This window comes from Temnothorax curvispinosus, unplaced genomic scaffold, assembly GCF_003070985.1.
Source record: "Temnothorax curvispinosus isolate PA1 unplaced genomic scaffold, ASM307098v1 QBEX01000258.1, whole genome shotgun sequence".
NCBI lineage: Eukaryota > Metazoa > Arthropoda > Insecta > Hymenoptera > Formicidae > Temnothorax > Temnothorax curvispinosus.
Genome location: NW_020210038.1, coordinates 572,186 through 588,419, shown reverse-complemented (window position 1 = coordinate 588,419; position 16,234 = coordinate 572,186). Strand labels below are relative to the sequence as shown.

The 16,234-nt window shown below is 36.6% G+C and overlaps 1 protein-coding gene across 32 annotated transcripts in view; it reads right to left on the bottom strand.

The window, feature by feature from the left end:
* Positions 1-2,197: 2,197 nt before the first annotated feature.
* The window catches only part of LOC112468894 (microtubule-actin cross-linking factor 1), a 100,895-nt gene continuing 86,858 nt past the window's right edge, over positions 2,198-16,234 (bottom strand). For 17 of the 32 annotated variants that reach the window (XM_025038319.1, XM_025038348.1, XM_025038405.1 and 14 more), the window contains 15 exons: positions 15,856-15,909; positions 15,140-15,217; positions 14,508-14,679; positions 14,278-14,395; positions 13,970-14,199; positions 13,738-13,855; positions 12,336-12,398; positions 10,186-10,337; positions 7,124-7,283; positions 6,906-7,037; positions 6,621-6,804; positions 6,056-6,118; positions 5,536-5,655; positions 5,069-5,128; positions 2,198-4,895 (listed from right to left, as the gene is read on the bottom strand). In XM_025038319.1, the coding sequence (XP_024894087.1) occupies positions 4,733-4,895; positions 5,069-5,128; positions 5,536-5,655; positions 6,056-6,118; positions 6,621-6,804; positions 6,906-7,037; positions 7,124-7,283; positions 10,186-10,337; positions 12,336-12,398; positions 13,738-13,855; positions 13,970-14,199; positions 14,278-14,395; positions 14,508-14,679; positions 15,140-15,217; positions 15,856-15,909 (1,867 nt within the window). In that variant the 3' untranslated portion in view covers positions 2,198-4,732. Of the gene's footprint in view, positions 4,896-5,068; positions 5,129-5,535; positions 5,656-6,055; positions 6,119-6,620; positions 6,805-6,905; positions 7,038-7,123; positions 7,284-9,216; positions 9,324-10,185; positions 10,338-12,335; positions 12,399-13,737; positions 13,856-13,969; positions 14,200-14,277; positions 14,396-14,507; positions 14,680-15,139; positions 15,218-15,855; positions 15,910-16,234 lie in introns of all 32 variants that reach the window. The other 15 variants (XM_025011253.1, XM_025038364.1, XM_025038385.1 and 12 more) reach the window with 11 other exon arrangements.

The following is a 16,234-nucleotide window of genomic DNA, read 5'->3' as shown; positions in this document are numbered from 1 at the left end:
AATGTCGATATCATTTTTACACGTTCTATAGAAATATTAATTTTCCTGCTATATAACGGGGAGTACCGGGTGGTAGCAGAAAGAAGAGAGAACGATTAAAAACTCATGTATATCTTAGACTGATAAGAAATATAACAAAGAAAGTTATTTGCATTTTAATTTTCGAGAAATTGTAACTCTAACTTTTTAACTTTTGTTGTTTCGGAAAAATAATTAAAATTGTTATTTACACGAAGAATTAATTAGAACTCGAAACTTTTGAAATACATATCATCCCTGACGTTCAAAATTGAAAATTTAATTTCGCAGGTGATGAGAAACTTGTTGATTACGACTGCCGAATTAATTCTACTTGCATCCATTTTTTGTAATTTTATATAAAAAGCATTATTCTGATCCTTCGTAAATACATGTATACGTACGTATAAACAACTATTTCATGATCAGCACATTTCAATACAAAGGTTTTGGCAGTTGATCGCCAATCTCTTTAAACCACTCAAACAAGGTGACGCAACGATAAAAAGACGACCATATCATTCCGTATGTAAACTAATAATTGATTGCGACATTTAGTAATAAAATCTCGTCTTTGTAAGTCGAGGATTATCGGGCGGATTTTTTATTAAATATAACTTCATATAGGTCAAGTAAGTCCAGTAGTAACTTGAGGATTCATTCGAGGAATCACATGCTGAGGTCGGTAACTCTATCTACATTAATCCATGATGCTTGTAGCACTGCTTGTAGCCATATATATATTGGATATTGAATGTCTGAGCTCTCGATCTATAACAAGAAATATTTAGATCGCGTATCTCAAGATGCGCGTATGCAAGATGCAGCAAGAGAGAGAAAAGTCAAACACGCCATATATCGCTAAAAAACAATTATGATGTAGAAATATTTTAGATGCTTTCTCGGAATCGCAATTCTTGGAATTTTAGATAGTGCATCCTCTTCGTCGATTATTTCTCTTGATACTTTGTTTATTTACAAAACTTTTAATTTTTATGATTTAAAATCCCAAATTCTGCGATTCTTTAGATTTTAAAAAGCGCATAATCTTTCCACAGCAATGTTTGTTCTCCTGATACTTTGTCTATGTTAAAGATTGTTAATTTTAGCAATAATTTGTAAACATTGAAACCACAACTTGCAATAGTTAATTTATCTTGTTTACAATAATTATGCTTAACTTTAATTATAATGTTACTCTTGATGTAAATAAAATAAGAAAAATAAAATTGAAGTATTTTACAGAAGCAATGAAGTACTTACTTATTCTACCCTTTTTTTCTTTCCTTTCATTTTAGAACGCTGTGGTAATCAGCAAAGAGACGACACCGTGATTGTAAGAATTCTTAGAACTTTGAATCCAAGAGGGTTCGTGAGTCAAGGAAATTTGAACTCTTTAAAATCGACGAAGCGTAAGGAGAATATAGGTAGTCAGACAGGACCATTCTAAGCGTTGCAATTTTAAAAACTTCAAATTTATTATAAATTTCTTTCACCGTGTCTACACTTCATAGCAGTTCGTGCCATGATCTCTCAAAAAATATATTTTGCGTTCATCGTTATATTAAGTTTCGCACGTTTTTCGTATCAACAGTATGACGTATTTAGTTTTTTTTTACCTGATTTTTACGTTCTACAGATTAGAATTGATCTAATTATTTCCTACATTCGATCATTGATGCCAAGATGATGAGTCTATCATAATTTAAAAGATTTCGCGCTAAAATAGAGTGCAATGTTTACCAAAGCTGTGCATCCGAAGAATTCGAGATATATCAAAGACAGTAGCTGAAATCACTATGCGAGCGATTCATTTTTTTTAGTTGTATTAAGTTAACTTTTTGAAAACAAAGCAGCTTTTATAGTTAGATGATACACTTACTCTGTGTACTATCAAAAAGTTCCAATGTCTAGCATCTGTAACGATGTGCAATAATTATTACTGTAAAACGCTTGCCGATATTGCTATGCCATACATTACCTCCTACGAAAAACATCGAATACAGCGACAGTGATTAGAAAAATCGGAGAAGGAAGGGTATGGAGAGAACACACGACACAGAGTTGTATGGTAGAGAAACACCATATTCTGATACTTTACACATCCTTTTTGACAGTGATTCTCTCCTGCACATACCACACCGGCATCCATATATTATTCGTATCTCGTCCTCCGGTCTTCAGTGCGAAAACATATTTATTCCGAGATTACAACGGTCAGCAATACAACAGGCGCATTCTTATAAGTGTAGACCCAGAGCGTTTGTAAAAAAACTGCGCGCAAAACTCATCTAAGACTCGCACACGGGTGTACCTTCGTAAATTACATGTCTAGCCGCGCGCACGCGGTGTTGGCACACCGTCGGCCAAGATACTCGGTAAGCCTTTATCAAGTGCAGCGTGCACAAAGCGTCGCTTCTTCCATCGGATCCTCCCGAAATGGTATCTGCTTGATATATTATACAACGCGACTGTCAGTCAACACTGGAGGCGCGGAGTTTGGCGCGTTCTCCCCGTCTCGGGGAAAACTCTATCAGTTTTCGCAAGATCTCGCTATGTATATCTAAATAGCTATGTTTAATTTAGGCATCGACGAGGACGCAAGCAACAGTAGGATCCCACGTGTCTGGACCGTGACACACCACGACTTCGATTAGAAAGTATGAACGTGAAAAAAAATCATATGCGCGCGCCAATATATACATTTTCTCTTTACATTTGTATGATGCACAACAATCGCCTAAAAATGAAAAGGATCGAGAGTCTCATTGAAATATCATGTGTATGCGTGTGTCTGTTATATTTCTTTTTTTTAATCACTGTATCATCATCATTATTATTATTAGCTTCATACAGCACTTCTCGGTAAGTGAAAAAGAAACGAAAATCATACGTTGAGAAGTTGTTAATAAGATTAATCGCATTACGTAATATTTATAAGAGGCAGCGAGTCATATCTCCGTTACATTAATCGCATCTAAAAGTATATATATGTGTAAAAAAAATGGAAATGTCTTTTTTTCAGAGTTTCTCTTTTCTACCCGTCACCTAACAGGCCACACTTCGCGCAATGGAATATATTTTACTTAACTATTCACACGTATAGTTTTCTCTTTTTTTTATTATTATTATTTTAACGCTGTTAGGTATGTTCCCCCGAACTCTTAAATCTCTCATTAGTCAATTATAATTAATAATTATATATTTTATATAATTATGTAATTATAATTATAATAATTATTTACTTATTAATTGATCATTAAATCGATAAATCAATTCGCAAACAAAAGCATATCGCACGTTAATCTTAGAGCGGGCGCGTAGATGACTTCAGCCTTTTTATATTTAATTCCATCATATATATTGACGCACGAAAGATGTAGCTAAAAGAATTTCATAGACATTATTTGGCGAAAATAACATCTGTGAAAGAATTGCACTTTTCAACTGCAGCCGCTCGAGGATTAAATTTGTGCATGAATCCTAAACTACATTTGATTACTGTCTTATTTCTCCACAAAGCAACGAGATATTCCGTTTCGCAATACAAATATATCTTCAAATATACAAAAAAATATTCTGGAAGTAACATCAAGCAGATTTGTAAAAATTAATCGATTAACATTTACGGCTTTACAATCCAAGTTCATCCAATTGACATACGATATGAAAGAAATAAAAAAAAAAAAAAAAAAAAAAATACAAGTTACATTTCAATTGATTTTTACAAGCGTGACTAAACTAATCGAATATGTACGGTGCACTTTGCGAAACGGATAACAAAAATGAATGTCGATTTACAATCTGTATCATAATCTAAAATCGCATACAAGGTTTCTCTTCCTTTTTTAACAAATGTAAATTAGACGTTAATTCGTACGACGAATACAATAAAGTCAAGCGGGAAATATTAAATAAATTAATGTCTTCGTGTGTATACAATTTGCTCAAATATAACGCTCAAAAAATTTTCATCGAAACAACCTTTACGGTCGTTTCACGCGGTGTATAAAGCACGCAAAGGTATGCGTGCGAAATGAGCAAACTATATTAAATTATATAAAAGTAATTACACAAGCATCTATAGTTATATATATATCAAACATAAGCGTAATTATAATACATATAATGATTTCTTTCTTTTATGCTAAAATCTTTTTAGTAGTATTGTCCTTATCCAGAAAGTCAGCGAAGATATTGTTATATCTCGCCTAAATATTTTCAATTATACAGCATTACCCTGCACTTTCGGTAATACCAAGATTATGGTATTTATAACAATAATTTATCTCAGTGTTATGTGTTATTACAAACTAGATAGAGGCTTCAAGCGCTTTCTAACGCGGGCGACGAAATAAATAAATTTCCCCAACTGTTTGTAATCCCTTACCCTAAGAGAGTATGTGAAATACTCATTAGTATTCGTAATTTTAATGGCATTCGGTACTTGGCGAAATTCAACGAAATGAATAAAAATCGTAACTTCTAGATACGTCATTTGCCTTCTACAAAATTTTGATCCAGTCAATTTAGCACATATTACACGCGCTTTTCTCTCTCTCATCACATACAACAACAACAATAACCCATTTCGTATTTCCCTGCAATACCGTGTGGTTATTTTTAAATTCGTGGCGGGGATGTTTTGTATTTATTCTCGTTCGGTCATATAATACGCTGATTTTACAAGCTATATGTATCAGTTAATAAGCTATTACAATCGGAACGGCGCGCGCTGTTCGATCGGCGTGGGTTTTCCCTTCCGTGTGCTCGGGGTCGTTCCCGACACGGACGTGTCGGAAGCTCCGGAGGGTTTCCTCGATAATTTCGAAGACGGCGGTAGCGGGGTGCTGGATCCACTGGACGGTGTACGTACCCTGAAACAAATGGTATAAATATAAACAAATGCACTCGTGTAACCGAGCGCTATCTCTCAACGCCAATAAAGCTCAAATGCAAACTGAAATCGACACCTTTCTTTATTAGGCATATTTTCAGCGAACGAATGGAGGAGAGAAGTGAACATTTCTAAATTAATATTAATGTTTACCTAGTTTGCTTAATCGCTGTTGGTATGTTAGTTGCTGAATTTGTACACAGGGAACTGCTCCTAGCGTTATAAACAAAAACGTTAGTCGAGGAGCTTAAATATAAAACTGTTATAATCAAAACTTGTGCAATGGGTGTAGAAGCTAGCATAAAATAGTGATAATTCATGGAATACTTTGGCTGGATTGCCGATACGATGAATCAAACAAAGAGTTACTGATATAATTAGATAAAGAAGAGAAGCAAGCTTTGTCAAATAAAATAAAGCCGTGCATATAATATATAGTATCAAGATCAGATTTTAATGAGAGATGGATATGACAAACACAAGATGTTAAATAATAATGTTGCGAAAGAAGTTCTACACAATGCTTGAAAAGTAAAACGTTCAACAAAGCAAAACAATCAACGTTCGGATGTGAGAAGAAACGGAAAACGGGTTACATTAAAGCGCCAGTTAAGCCATACCCAGTGGAATCAGTAGAAATCGTAGAATGGTTGCTTTGTGTTGAGTGAGTCGACATATTGCTGGTGGTCGACTGAGGAGATTTTATATCCACTCCCACATATACGGGTATCCTAGAGCGGCTAAGGCATTACCATTCGAAACGTTATTAAATTGTACGGACGGTATATCGCAGTTAGTGTACAGCGACTCTTTTCGCGTTGTTACGAGAATTAAATAAAAGAAGACAGAAACGAAAAGAGAAAGAAACGGGGAGAGATACAATCACAAAAGATCGAAATAAAATAATAAGATGAAAAAAAAGGTGTAAATGTACCACGCCGTCACCACGACCAAAACTACGTTCTTATAAAAAGCGATGGCCCCACACCACAAAACACTTCGCAGCTTTCTACTTTGCATTTTGCATTTCTAATAAACAGCTTTATAATGATGGAGCGCATAACGCAAAATGAAAGCTGCAGAATCTGCTACCCCCGAACCAGTTTTACATGAAATTGCCGATTCGTTAATATGCTTTACCTGATAGGTGTTCCGACACCAGTCAGGGTTGGAATGCTCGAAGCTCTATGGATTGAGCCAAACCTAAAAAATGTTGTTAACCAGATCTGTTAATGATTATTAAAATACTATACCCGATCGATTAGTCGTGTAGATGTTTTGCGGTTAACACGAGATGTAGTAAGAGGCTCGATCAATTAATCAATTAATGTAATGCGTCATCGGGTCTTTGTTCCTTCATATTCGAGTACTATTCGATGATATTTTACGTGGTACGTATCGTATATACGCGGTAGAATTGTAATGTAAGGAAAAGACAAAAAAAATGAAACAATAGAAAGGGGGTGGGCTAAATAAAAAAAAAACTAAAAGACAAATCATCAATTCTTTCGGGATAATAACATTCTTCGAGCCATCGCAATCAGTTTGATGTAAAGTGAAATACTACCGGTAAACTTATCGTTAATCTATATGCACACAATTGTGGTTACACATATTTTTATTTAAGGCACACTAATGCGAGTTAGTCCACGATTTCTATTTCACGAGATATTTCGCTGTAAGGCGACGTGTGTTTACTACAAACCTGGAAGGCACTCCACTGGCGGGGCTAATTAATCCCGTTGGAGTGCGAGGTCGAGAGCTCGAACCATTCATCGGGGTTGTAAGTTTTCTACCGGATACGCTGTTGTGTCTACTGGACGTCGGAGTGTTACCGGAGCCGCCCACGATGGTCCTTCGCGGAATGCGACTTGGGGTGCATGAATCGTCTACACATATCAGACATAATCTTTAAAGATTCATTCAAAAAACGGAGAAAGTACAATACAGAATATGTTACAGTATAAAACATTATAAAACTTATATGTACCATCCAACGACTGCGTTGATCCGTATCGACTAGGCGGTTTACTTCCTTGTCTCGACGCAGGTCGGCTACTTGGTCTACTGGCTGGTCGGGAGGCAGGCCTGGATGCTGGCCTACTGGACGGACGGCTACCACCTGTAAAGCATCGCAGCATATAATTAACTGTAAAATCCTCGTTATTTCGTAAGTAATTATTCCTGGGTTCTAATTCAGAATCTTACCGGGCGTCACGGTAGATCTATAAGGCGTGCTGGTTTTTCTACCAGATATCTTGAAGGAACTTTCGTTGTCGCTAAGGCTGTCGGGCGTGCCGGCACTCAAGGATGAGCGTGAGGCTCGCGATTGACCCATAGGTACGCTGCGAGCACTGCGTTCTCTCACCTAGACGGTGAAAAAAAATCTGATGAAGTTTACACATAAACGCGTGCAAGAGCAGAAATTATTATATATCTAATTCATGTCCAATACGACTATCGAATTAGTACGGTTTCGTATTACGCGTTCTCTGCCGCCTAATTAAAGAATTATTAGTAATTGTTAATATTAGCTGTGTGCAAGTTATGTCGCGCAATAAAATATTCTTTAAATATTTCTTGAAGCTATTGGAAAACAGAAAAAAATCTGCTGCTTGCAATGCAGTAGTTTTATCTTTTGCAATTTATTAATAAAAATAAAAGCAAGCAGTATATCAAATAAAATTAAGATATGTCTATATTTATATATAAATTAACTAAATATCACTAAATTAGAAGTATTTTTGTAGTAATAGAAAATACATGCTTTCTTTAATATTCTGCTATAAAAAATATATTCTACGAAAAGATACATATAAAAGAAAAACTAATAGAACATAAATAATTTTAGTCGATTATTACTTTAACGATAACTCATTCCAAGTAATGGAGATAATGCAGCTGGTAAAATATAAAAGCCTTTATCTCTTAAAATTTAGATTGTTAAATTAGATCGGGTAAGTCCATGGAGTTATCATCGTCAAAAGTTTAAGCAACACAAACTTGTGCACAGCCGTGGACTAGTGAAGATATACCGGTCTGCGGTCTATTACGCTCGTCGAAGCTGTTGAAAGACCAAGATTAAATAATACGAATGTAAAATAAAACAGTTACCAGATTCGGGCAGTAGGTAAAGCGAAGTGTCATGCAAAACTTACCACAAGATGTTGGGAGAGATATAGTAGCTTATGGTGATTCGAGGTATCTCCGATCAATGCCACTACGCACGCAGCAATACAGGATACGACATTCGTTATGCATGTTCATGTTCAATTAAATTGACTACATATTCCCCGATGCGTCTTTCGTATTTGTCGTACGAATAAACGCGTGTCTACTGTCGCGAGCTTATTTGCAAAAATTCGATTTCAAGTTGCTCACAATTTTGCGATCGTTATCGACGATAACGACTGGTTTCTCGAGTACGAGACAAAAGGGGTTCACGCGAAAATCGAGAAATTAATCATCCTAAAATTTAACTGGTAATTTGTTGCTCGATATTCGCGTTACGTTTAAAAAAAAAGAGATGAAAAACAGCGAAAGAAACATCTATATAGTCATGCTCAAAATTGGGTAGATCGCGTCAATCGTTCTCTCGAGGGGCAAGGGTCAGGGGAGTTAAGAGGCGTCCAAATAATTCCGACACAAAATCAGACACATTCGACGATCAACCAAAAAGAAACCAACTAGATGCAGCAATGTGTTTGAATGAATTCGACGAGGTGTTGCATTTCGCGATGTAACGTGCCTACGAATCTGCCTCGAATGATATCAGACCGCGAGGTGGATTTACAGTCGAGGCACGTAAGAGAGTCTCCTCATTCTATACATTCCTTACAGAAAAATGGGCAGGCGGTGAGGCAGAGACAAAGTGACACGAGATACATGATAATGAACCGGAACTTCTTTTTCTAAGCCTCGGCTTCTATCCATTCTCCTTCACATTACTTGCTCTCTTTGTACACGACACACATTTTCTTCTGACATGCACTTATCAACTTCATTACAGTCAGGAAACAATTGTGATCATAAAATCACTTATGCTATCGTCGATTAATCGTAATTATAACTTTTGGCACTTATGCATCATCGCGGGGAGAATCTCCATAATACACAAATATAGAAATATAGAAATATAGCAAGAGGAAGAAAAGCAATAATAGTCCATGAAAACGCACAATGCACCGTCAATCGACTTCAAGTCGCGTGTCGCGGCCGCACTCAAAACCCAAACTCAAGTGCGCATACAGCATCACACGAACGGCAAAAAGTAGAAAATTGAGAAAAATTTCGTTATTTACCCAATGATAAGAGGGGGCGTGCATGTGAAGGGGATACGAGCACGGAAGGTCCTCCTTTTGCCTCAAATTCTCAAATATCGGCATCAGCTGGCTCATAAACTCCTCCGCTACACCACAAACGAAAATCTTTAGCTTCCTCATGCAATCGTAGTGGCCCCTTTTTCGGGAGGCTCACGCACACCAACGGAGTGAAAAATATTCCTGAAACGAACGGCTACTATCTCCGCGCTAAACTAACATATGATTCTAACGTGTTTCTTTTTTCTTCTGAACCGTAATTCGGATCACAATGTAACAAATTTCTTTCAATCTATATTTAATGTAACATTTATCGTCATAGGATTTCTCAGGGACAAGTGATTGGGCAGTTGGGAAGTCCAGTCTCCCCTCGCTGTTGCAGAGCGACGAGGTCGGGAAGGATTTGCGGAGAAGGTAGGCAAGAAATTTAACGAAATCGCATCTCCTGAGGTCGAACAAAGACTTTTGAGACGAAGACACGACGGGTCTGTCTGGCTTTTAGTTGGTGTAAAATCAAACTGTTTTTTTTTTGTGTTTTTTTTTTACAAGACCGACCGAGTGATGAGAGTAGACAAGCGTCATCTATCTAGCTACCTCTACGTATTCAAACAATGCAACTGACTGAAAAACTGCCATGCTCATGCGAACGTCAAACGACTAGGCTGACGGATGACGAAAAGTAGATATCGTATACTTACGGATATTGTCGATGAGACCGTAAATCAACGTCGATAGAGTTGTCCAGGTAAGAGCTATACGTGCAATTTAAATTTTTCTATCTTACGATGCCACAACGGCACCCATAAAGATCTAATACAAAAATTCCACGAGTACTCTACGAGCTTAATTTACAAATTTACAAATTAACGGCAGAGAAGTAAAAGGCACCGCGAGACCGAGTACGTCGCATTTGAGAGGTGGTCCACGATCGGACAGCGGACCCCTGCTTACCTTGGTGATCGGTCCAGCATTGGTGGAGGACATTTGCGTACGCTGCAGCGTCGAGGTCGGGCTCGGCTTGGACCGGAAGGCCGTCATACTCTGGCTAACACCGTCCGCCAGTATAAATTGCTCCCGCAGCTCGATATTCGTTCTTCCCTTGGCTACAGTGTGTTGCGTGCACGCAGTTAGGGAAAAGGCGTTTCGGGGATGCGGGGTACGAGAGGAGGTGCCAGAGAGATGTTATTTTGTACAAGAAAACAGTCCGGAAAGAGAGAGAGAAACAGAGAGCGGGAACGGATGACGTCGAGATGAGATAACGAACGCGAGCACGGTATGTGACGGTGTTAGTTTAACAAGAGAAAAAAAAGAAAAAAAAATGAAAGCGAAAACGAGTGTGTAAATATCGGAACGGCAACATCCGGAACGAGAGTTCATGAGTTATATGGAGCGGAAGGTGTAACGATATTAAATATATATATATTTTTTATACAGGTTTACAATATCAAGGCATGCACGTTATCAATGAGCAGCGGCAATGGACAGGAGAAATAGTTTTGAGAAAGAGAAAAAAAGGCGACAAAAATTTTTCACGGTATGCGTGCGTGTTTTCGTATATATGTATGCATGAGGGCATGTGTGGCGTATCCAAGTGTGTGTTTGTCATGGGAAAAAAAAAGAAAAGACAGCGTATTTAGAATATATGATCGAAAAAAGTTTCGGTATCATAAAATCGAATATTTCAGAGGTACAAATTTATACAAACTTATTTTTAAAAAAGTCACTCGAATCAAGTTTTACGTTATCATGATTATTACGTAAAATTTACGAGATACACTATAAATATTCTACCACTGACTCGATTTTGTACAATACAGTACTAATTTCGGTGCTTAGGATATTCGTATAAAATGTGCAATTCGCGACGGAATTCACACACTTCCTCTTTTACAATAAAAATATAAGCGTAAAAACATGATTAACTAATTGTAAGTCGCCCATTATCGTACATTTTCACAATATTCCTAAGCAATTAATGAATACATAGAGTACCCCAGAATGTCTTTCCACTAAAAAAAAATTGATTTTTCGTTAATAAAAATTTATTCGTAACTCATAGCTATTTATACCAACAATTTTATATTCTCTTATTCTTTATATTCTTTTCTCACTCTTATCTTTAAATATATATTTTTTTAATTTTGATTCTAATTTTTAGTTGGAAGAAAATACGACATTCCTAGAACTCTCTGTACGCAAAAAGTCTTTTGGGATTGTACGCGCAACCATGCCAAAAGAAACCAACGTACTTTGACGTAACATTTTAATGACAAACTGAACTAAAAAAAAAGGGAGAGAGGAGAGGTTTTAATATATTCATATAGACAAAACTCATCTCCCAGTATGACAAATAATTATATAAAAACAATAATCAAAATTCACTAAATACATGCATTGGTTATCTTCTAGCAGGGATATTAAAATTTCTACAGGAAAGGGGAGCTACGAAGGATACATCTAAATTGATCATTGCAAATCAATCAATCATATAATCACATTGAATATTACTACAAAAAGGTAGAACAAATACGGGACAGACTGGCTAACGTAAACCATCCACCAAAACTAAAAACAAAAAAACTGAAGAAATAAAAAAACGGGGGAAAGAAAGCGAAACGACTGCAGTATACTACGTTCGTAATTCTGCATCACTATAAAACACAGGCACGCTTTTTCTTTTAAACTGATACTCGAAACTGCATCAAAATGTGAGACGATCAACATTACGTAGCGCAGTATAACTATAGCGTTTAATTTCATCTGCGCAATCTATTTACCTTACCCAGACAGTAATTGCCAATATTTAATCGTTCCATATAATACAACCGTATACGCACGTATATATAGACATACTCAACAAAAAGGCAAACACGTCGAAAAATTATTTCGAACAAGCTAATAAGGTCATGCACCATACGCAGGGATATCCACCTTCATGGTCTATACTGTAACAGTTGCTATTAGCGTGCGTCTCGGGCGTGTCATAAATATCCAATACCAATTGGAGTTTCGAATAAGACATTTTAATAATCGAATGAGCGGGTTTCGCTCAACCCGTATAGACCATGAACGGAATTATGTGCACGTAAAACAGTTCTCACCGAGCGGACACCAACCCTCATGTTGTTCCGGTTTGTTAGGATCCGGTATTGGCATTAGAAAAACTTAACGAGTTAATCACGATTCGAGAGACAGAGTCGATTGGAAAGAGAGCGAGATACATATTCATGCATGCGCCGCGAATTTGAAAATTTAATAATTTTCGGTAAACACGACGGAAACACATTCGGTAAACAAACGTAAAACAGAAGAAAAATGAAATAAACAGAAATGTTTGTCGTAGAGTCAGACGTACGGGAATGTAAGGAGGATTGATGGACAGTAAGGGACAGTTATTATGTTAATGTTAGTACATTAGTTAACAAGACGTTAGATATGCCTACTGTAATATTACCTTCTACCTACTACTCATGAAATCGTACTATACCAGAAAAGGTTCTCTGACGTAGAATTAATGATTATCTCAAGATTGATATTCCGAAATTGATGAATTTACCATTGGCGGAAAAGGCGGAGAAAGAAAAGAAAAAAGAAATACAGAAAAAGTTAGAGAGAAACGACAATAGACATTTTTTACGCAATTCAATGATATGCAATTAAATTAAATTAATTGTGTCATGCATTGTGTAAATATAATAAACGTAAAATATAAATGTAAAAAAATGATAACAAGTACCGGATCGAAAACCAACGGAGTAAACCAATATACATGTACCGGAAAAGTCGTTAGATAAGCAAAGCAATAAACAGCGAGTGTGTTGTATACTACTCTCAATTCTTCTTTAAACGTTAAGTTAATATGATTTGCATTTAAGGTCCGATTAATGCTAATGTTATGACACCTCAGGAGTCGAAATCGTACACATAGCATACATATTACATAATCTTAATATATTTTTAGTTAGTTTCGCTAGAATATAGAGTAGTTATATCAAATCGACGTTCAGATATGCTTTCGTTAATGACAATGAATTCTTAAATGATACCACATTCCTACATTTAATGCAGCAAAGTAATGTTGATTAATATGAAGTAAGAGCGATGAAAACAAAAACCAAACGTTAACACATTGTTATAATAACTAATACTTAAGAGCGTCATTTTCGATTATTAGAAATATCGAAATTAAACGGGAACGCAAGTTTAATTGCCTCTTGGGGAAAAGGATAGAGAGAAAAGGAAACAGTACCATAGAAAATTTCTTTTGAAAGTTATTTCAATTGCTTGCAATTAAGGAGTAACTTGCCTTGCAAACATGTTTCGCATTAACCCAATAGTTCATTCAATTACAAGTCGTTTTGATTAATTACTTTCTTTTTCCTCACTATACTGACAATAAAAAAAATTCGTGGATAGACTAGTATACGGTTACGATTTATCTCAACCTAATCTCGGATCGTCTATAAATATCGCGCAGATTAAAGGATTGTGGTGAATACTTACCGCGGCATGGATCGTTCTTTAAAAGGAATTCGTCTAACGCTACCCAGCCTCCACCGACGCGTACCATGACAGTGGAGCGGAGAATTCGAACCAAACGCAGCTTCTGGCTGTCGCCAAACTGTAATTTCGCCAGTCGTCACGATAAAGTCATACGTGATACATCAATAATAAACGTGATCGCAATTAAAATCAGCTAGACGCTTTAATTAAATCATTACAACTGTACACGTACCCTGTATTTTCCTTCGCCAACTTGGAAAACGCGGAACTTCTGACGACAAGTACACAGCATGACCAGTCGTTTAACTTCGTCGTGTATCTTATCCGTGTCGTGGTAGGTCCGTCGTTCTTCCCAATCGGGTCGCAGAGCGGCGATGAACTCCTTCCAATCTATCAAACCCTCGCCGTGACGATCGAAGAGGTCGGCAACAGCAGCCATTTCCAGACGAGAAGTATCGAATTCTACGAATTAAACAATTAGAACAGTAGAAAAATACAGTTGCTTTTGTTTAGGAAACAAATAAGCGATATGATAAGTACTGGTGTTCATAATTCCTTGAATGAAGTCCTCCCTCGGTATAAGTCCATCATTGTTTTTATCCATCTTCCTGAACAGATCCGTCAGCCTGGATTTCTTGTGATTCATGAATTTCAGGAACTGTAATTAGAAAATAAAATCATGCATTTAAATAGTTTATGATAATTGACAAAGAAATAATTAGATTTTTATTTCCATCAGAAGTAAAAAGACGAATCTATGCAAATCTCACCCGTTTGCGCCACTCTTCCCAGCTAAAGTTAGCCACGCGATCCACTTCCTGAATGTAATTATATCTATCCTGCAGACGACGTTGACGCTCCCACGCCAGCATCCAAACGTGACGCCACTTATCCCAGAGAAGCTTAACTCTCGGACTGCGGAATTCCGGCTCGGCTCCTTTGCTGCTTGTAGGAAAGAAAATATATATGTGTATTTGTATACGAAAAGTAGATATACATCTAAGATGTAAGAATTAGAAATGTGAGATGTCATCTTAATTAAGGAAGGAAAGGGGGCAACTAATCATCGAGATAATTTCACAAAAAGAGATATAACGACGAAATATACGCGAAAATAAAGAAGAACTCGATAACAAGTTCAAATGTAAATGTTGCATCTGAAAACCCAAAACTTCACACTTTCAGTACAAGGCAGACAGCTTTGTAAACGAACAGTAACAATTCATTAAACCCAATCACATCCCGCAAATAGAAAAAAAAACAAGAATCCCATTACCGAGACACTAGTGAGTTGTAATGGACACGTTGAGTCATATATAGCGTAGTGATCCCCGTATGATTCTCCGGGTGAAAATTATGAAATGACGCAGAATGAACTGAAATAAGACTAGGCGTAACGAACCTTCCTTTGGGTGGGAAGCGTGGACCGATGTGTGGCAATGAAAGATCTGGCGTTCTGTCACGACCTGGGCTGCCTCGGCTAAACAGGAACATGCGTCACATCACTCAAACATTCTCTACTAAATAAGGCATCTATAAAACGATCTTCTTTGATACAGCACTCCGGTTTATAGATTGGTTTTCTTTCATGTAAGTAATAGATTATAAAAGTGTGTGAAACTAACGCGAGTTTTTATCGAACGTATAATTTTGACGTACATGTAGAAATTATACTTGATAAATCTTTAAAAAATCAGTTTCATACCGGGTTGAAAAAGAGATTGTTAATTGTGACGATGTCTTAAGCTATGTGTATGCATTATAATGACGTAACGTATAACACAAGACGCAAAAGGAGATATCTGATTAAATTTTTTAATACAGTGCATTGTGAATAGTAGTAAGTTTATGCATGTCACAGTCACGAGTGAAAAGCGAGTGAGTTAATACACTTAACTAAATTCTAGACTCTTGCTGGATTCCGTGAAATTATTGTGCGAACAAGAATTATCGTGTGATAAGAATGTAGTGTCTTGAATATTACAAAGACGTACAAAAATAAACGTATACATTGCTACTAAAGATGCGCGTATTAAACACAGGAACATTGTACTTACGAAAAGGCTATGCGATTGAAATATGTAGAAAATATTTACTATGTTATGATGGACAACGCACCTTTGTTTACGAGGCTGAGGCTGCTCATGCTCGTTATCCTGATAGAGATCCTTACTGAAATCCCATTGCAAAAGCAACATATCATGCAACAGTGAAATACACACAATATACGAAATTCAAGACATAAAAGATGATATACAAAAAAAACTGCAGGCATCTAGCAAAATAAAAAATCCTATCAAACTTGGTGGTCTGTAACTGTTCCTAAAATTGTAATGTGCACGATAAAACTCGTGAAACAAAAATAGTTAAATGCACAGACAAATGTAGCACACATATAAGAGCATAATGCAAACAAAGCTTAATGATTCGAATACGGAGCAAGCATAATGAAATACAATGCTGCACATATTATCAGCATCCATCACGTATCTGTATT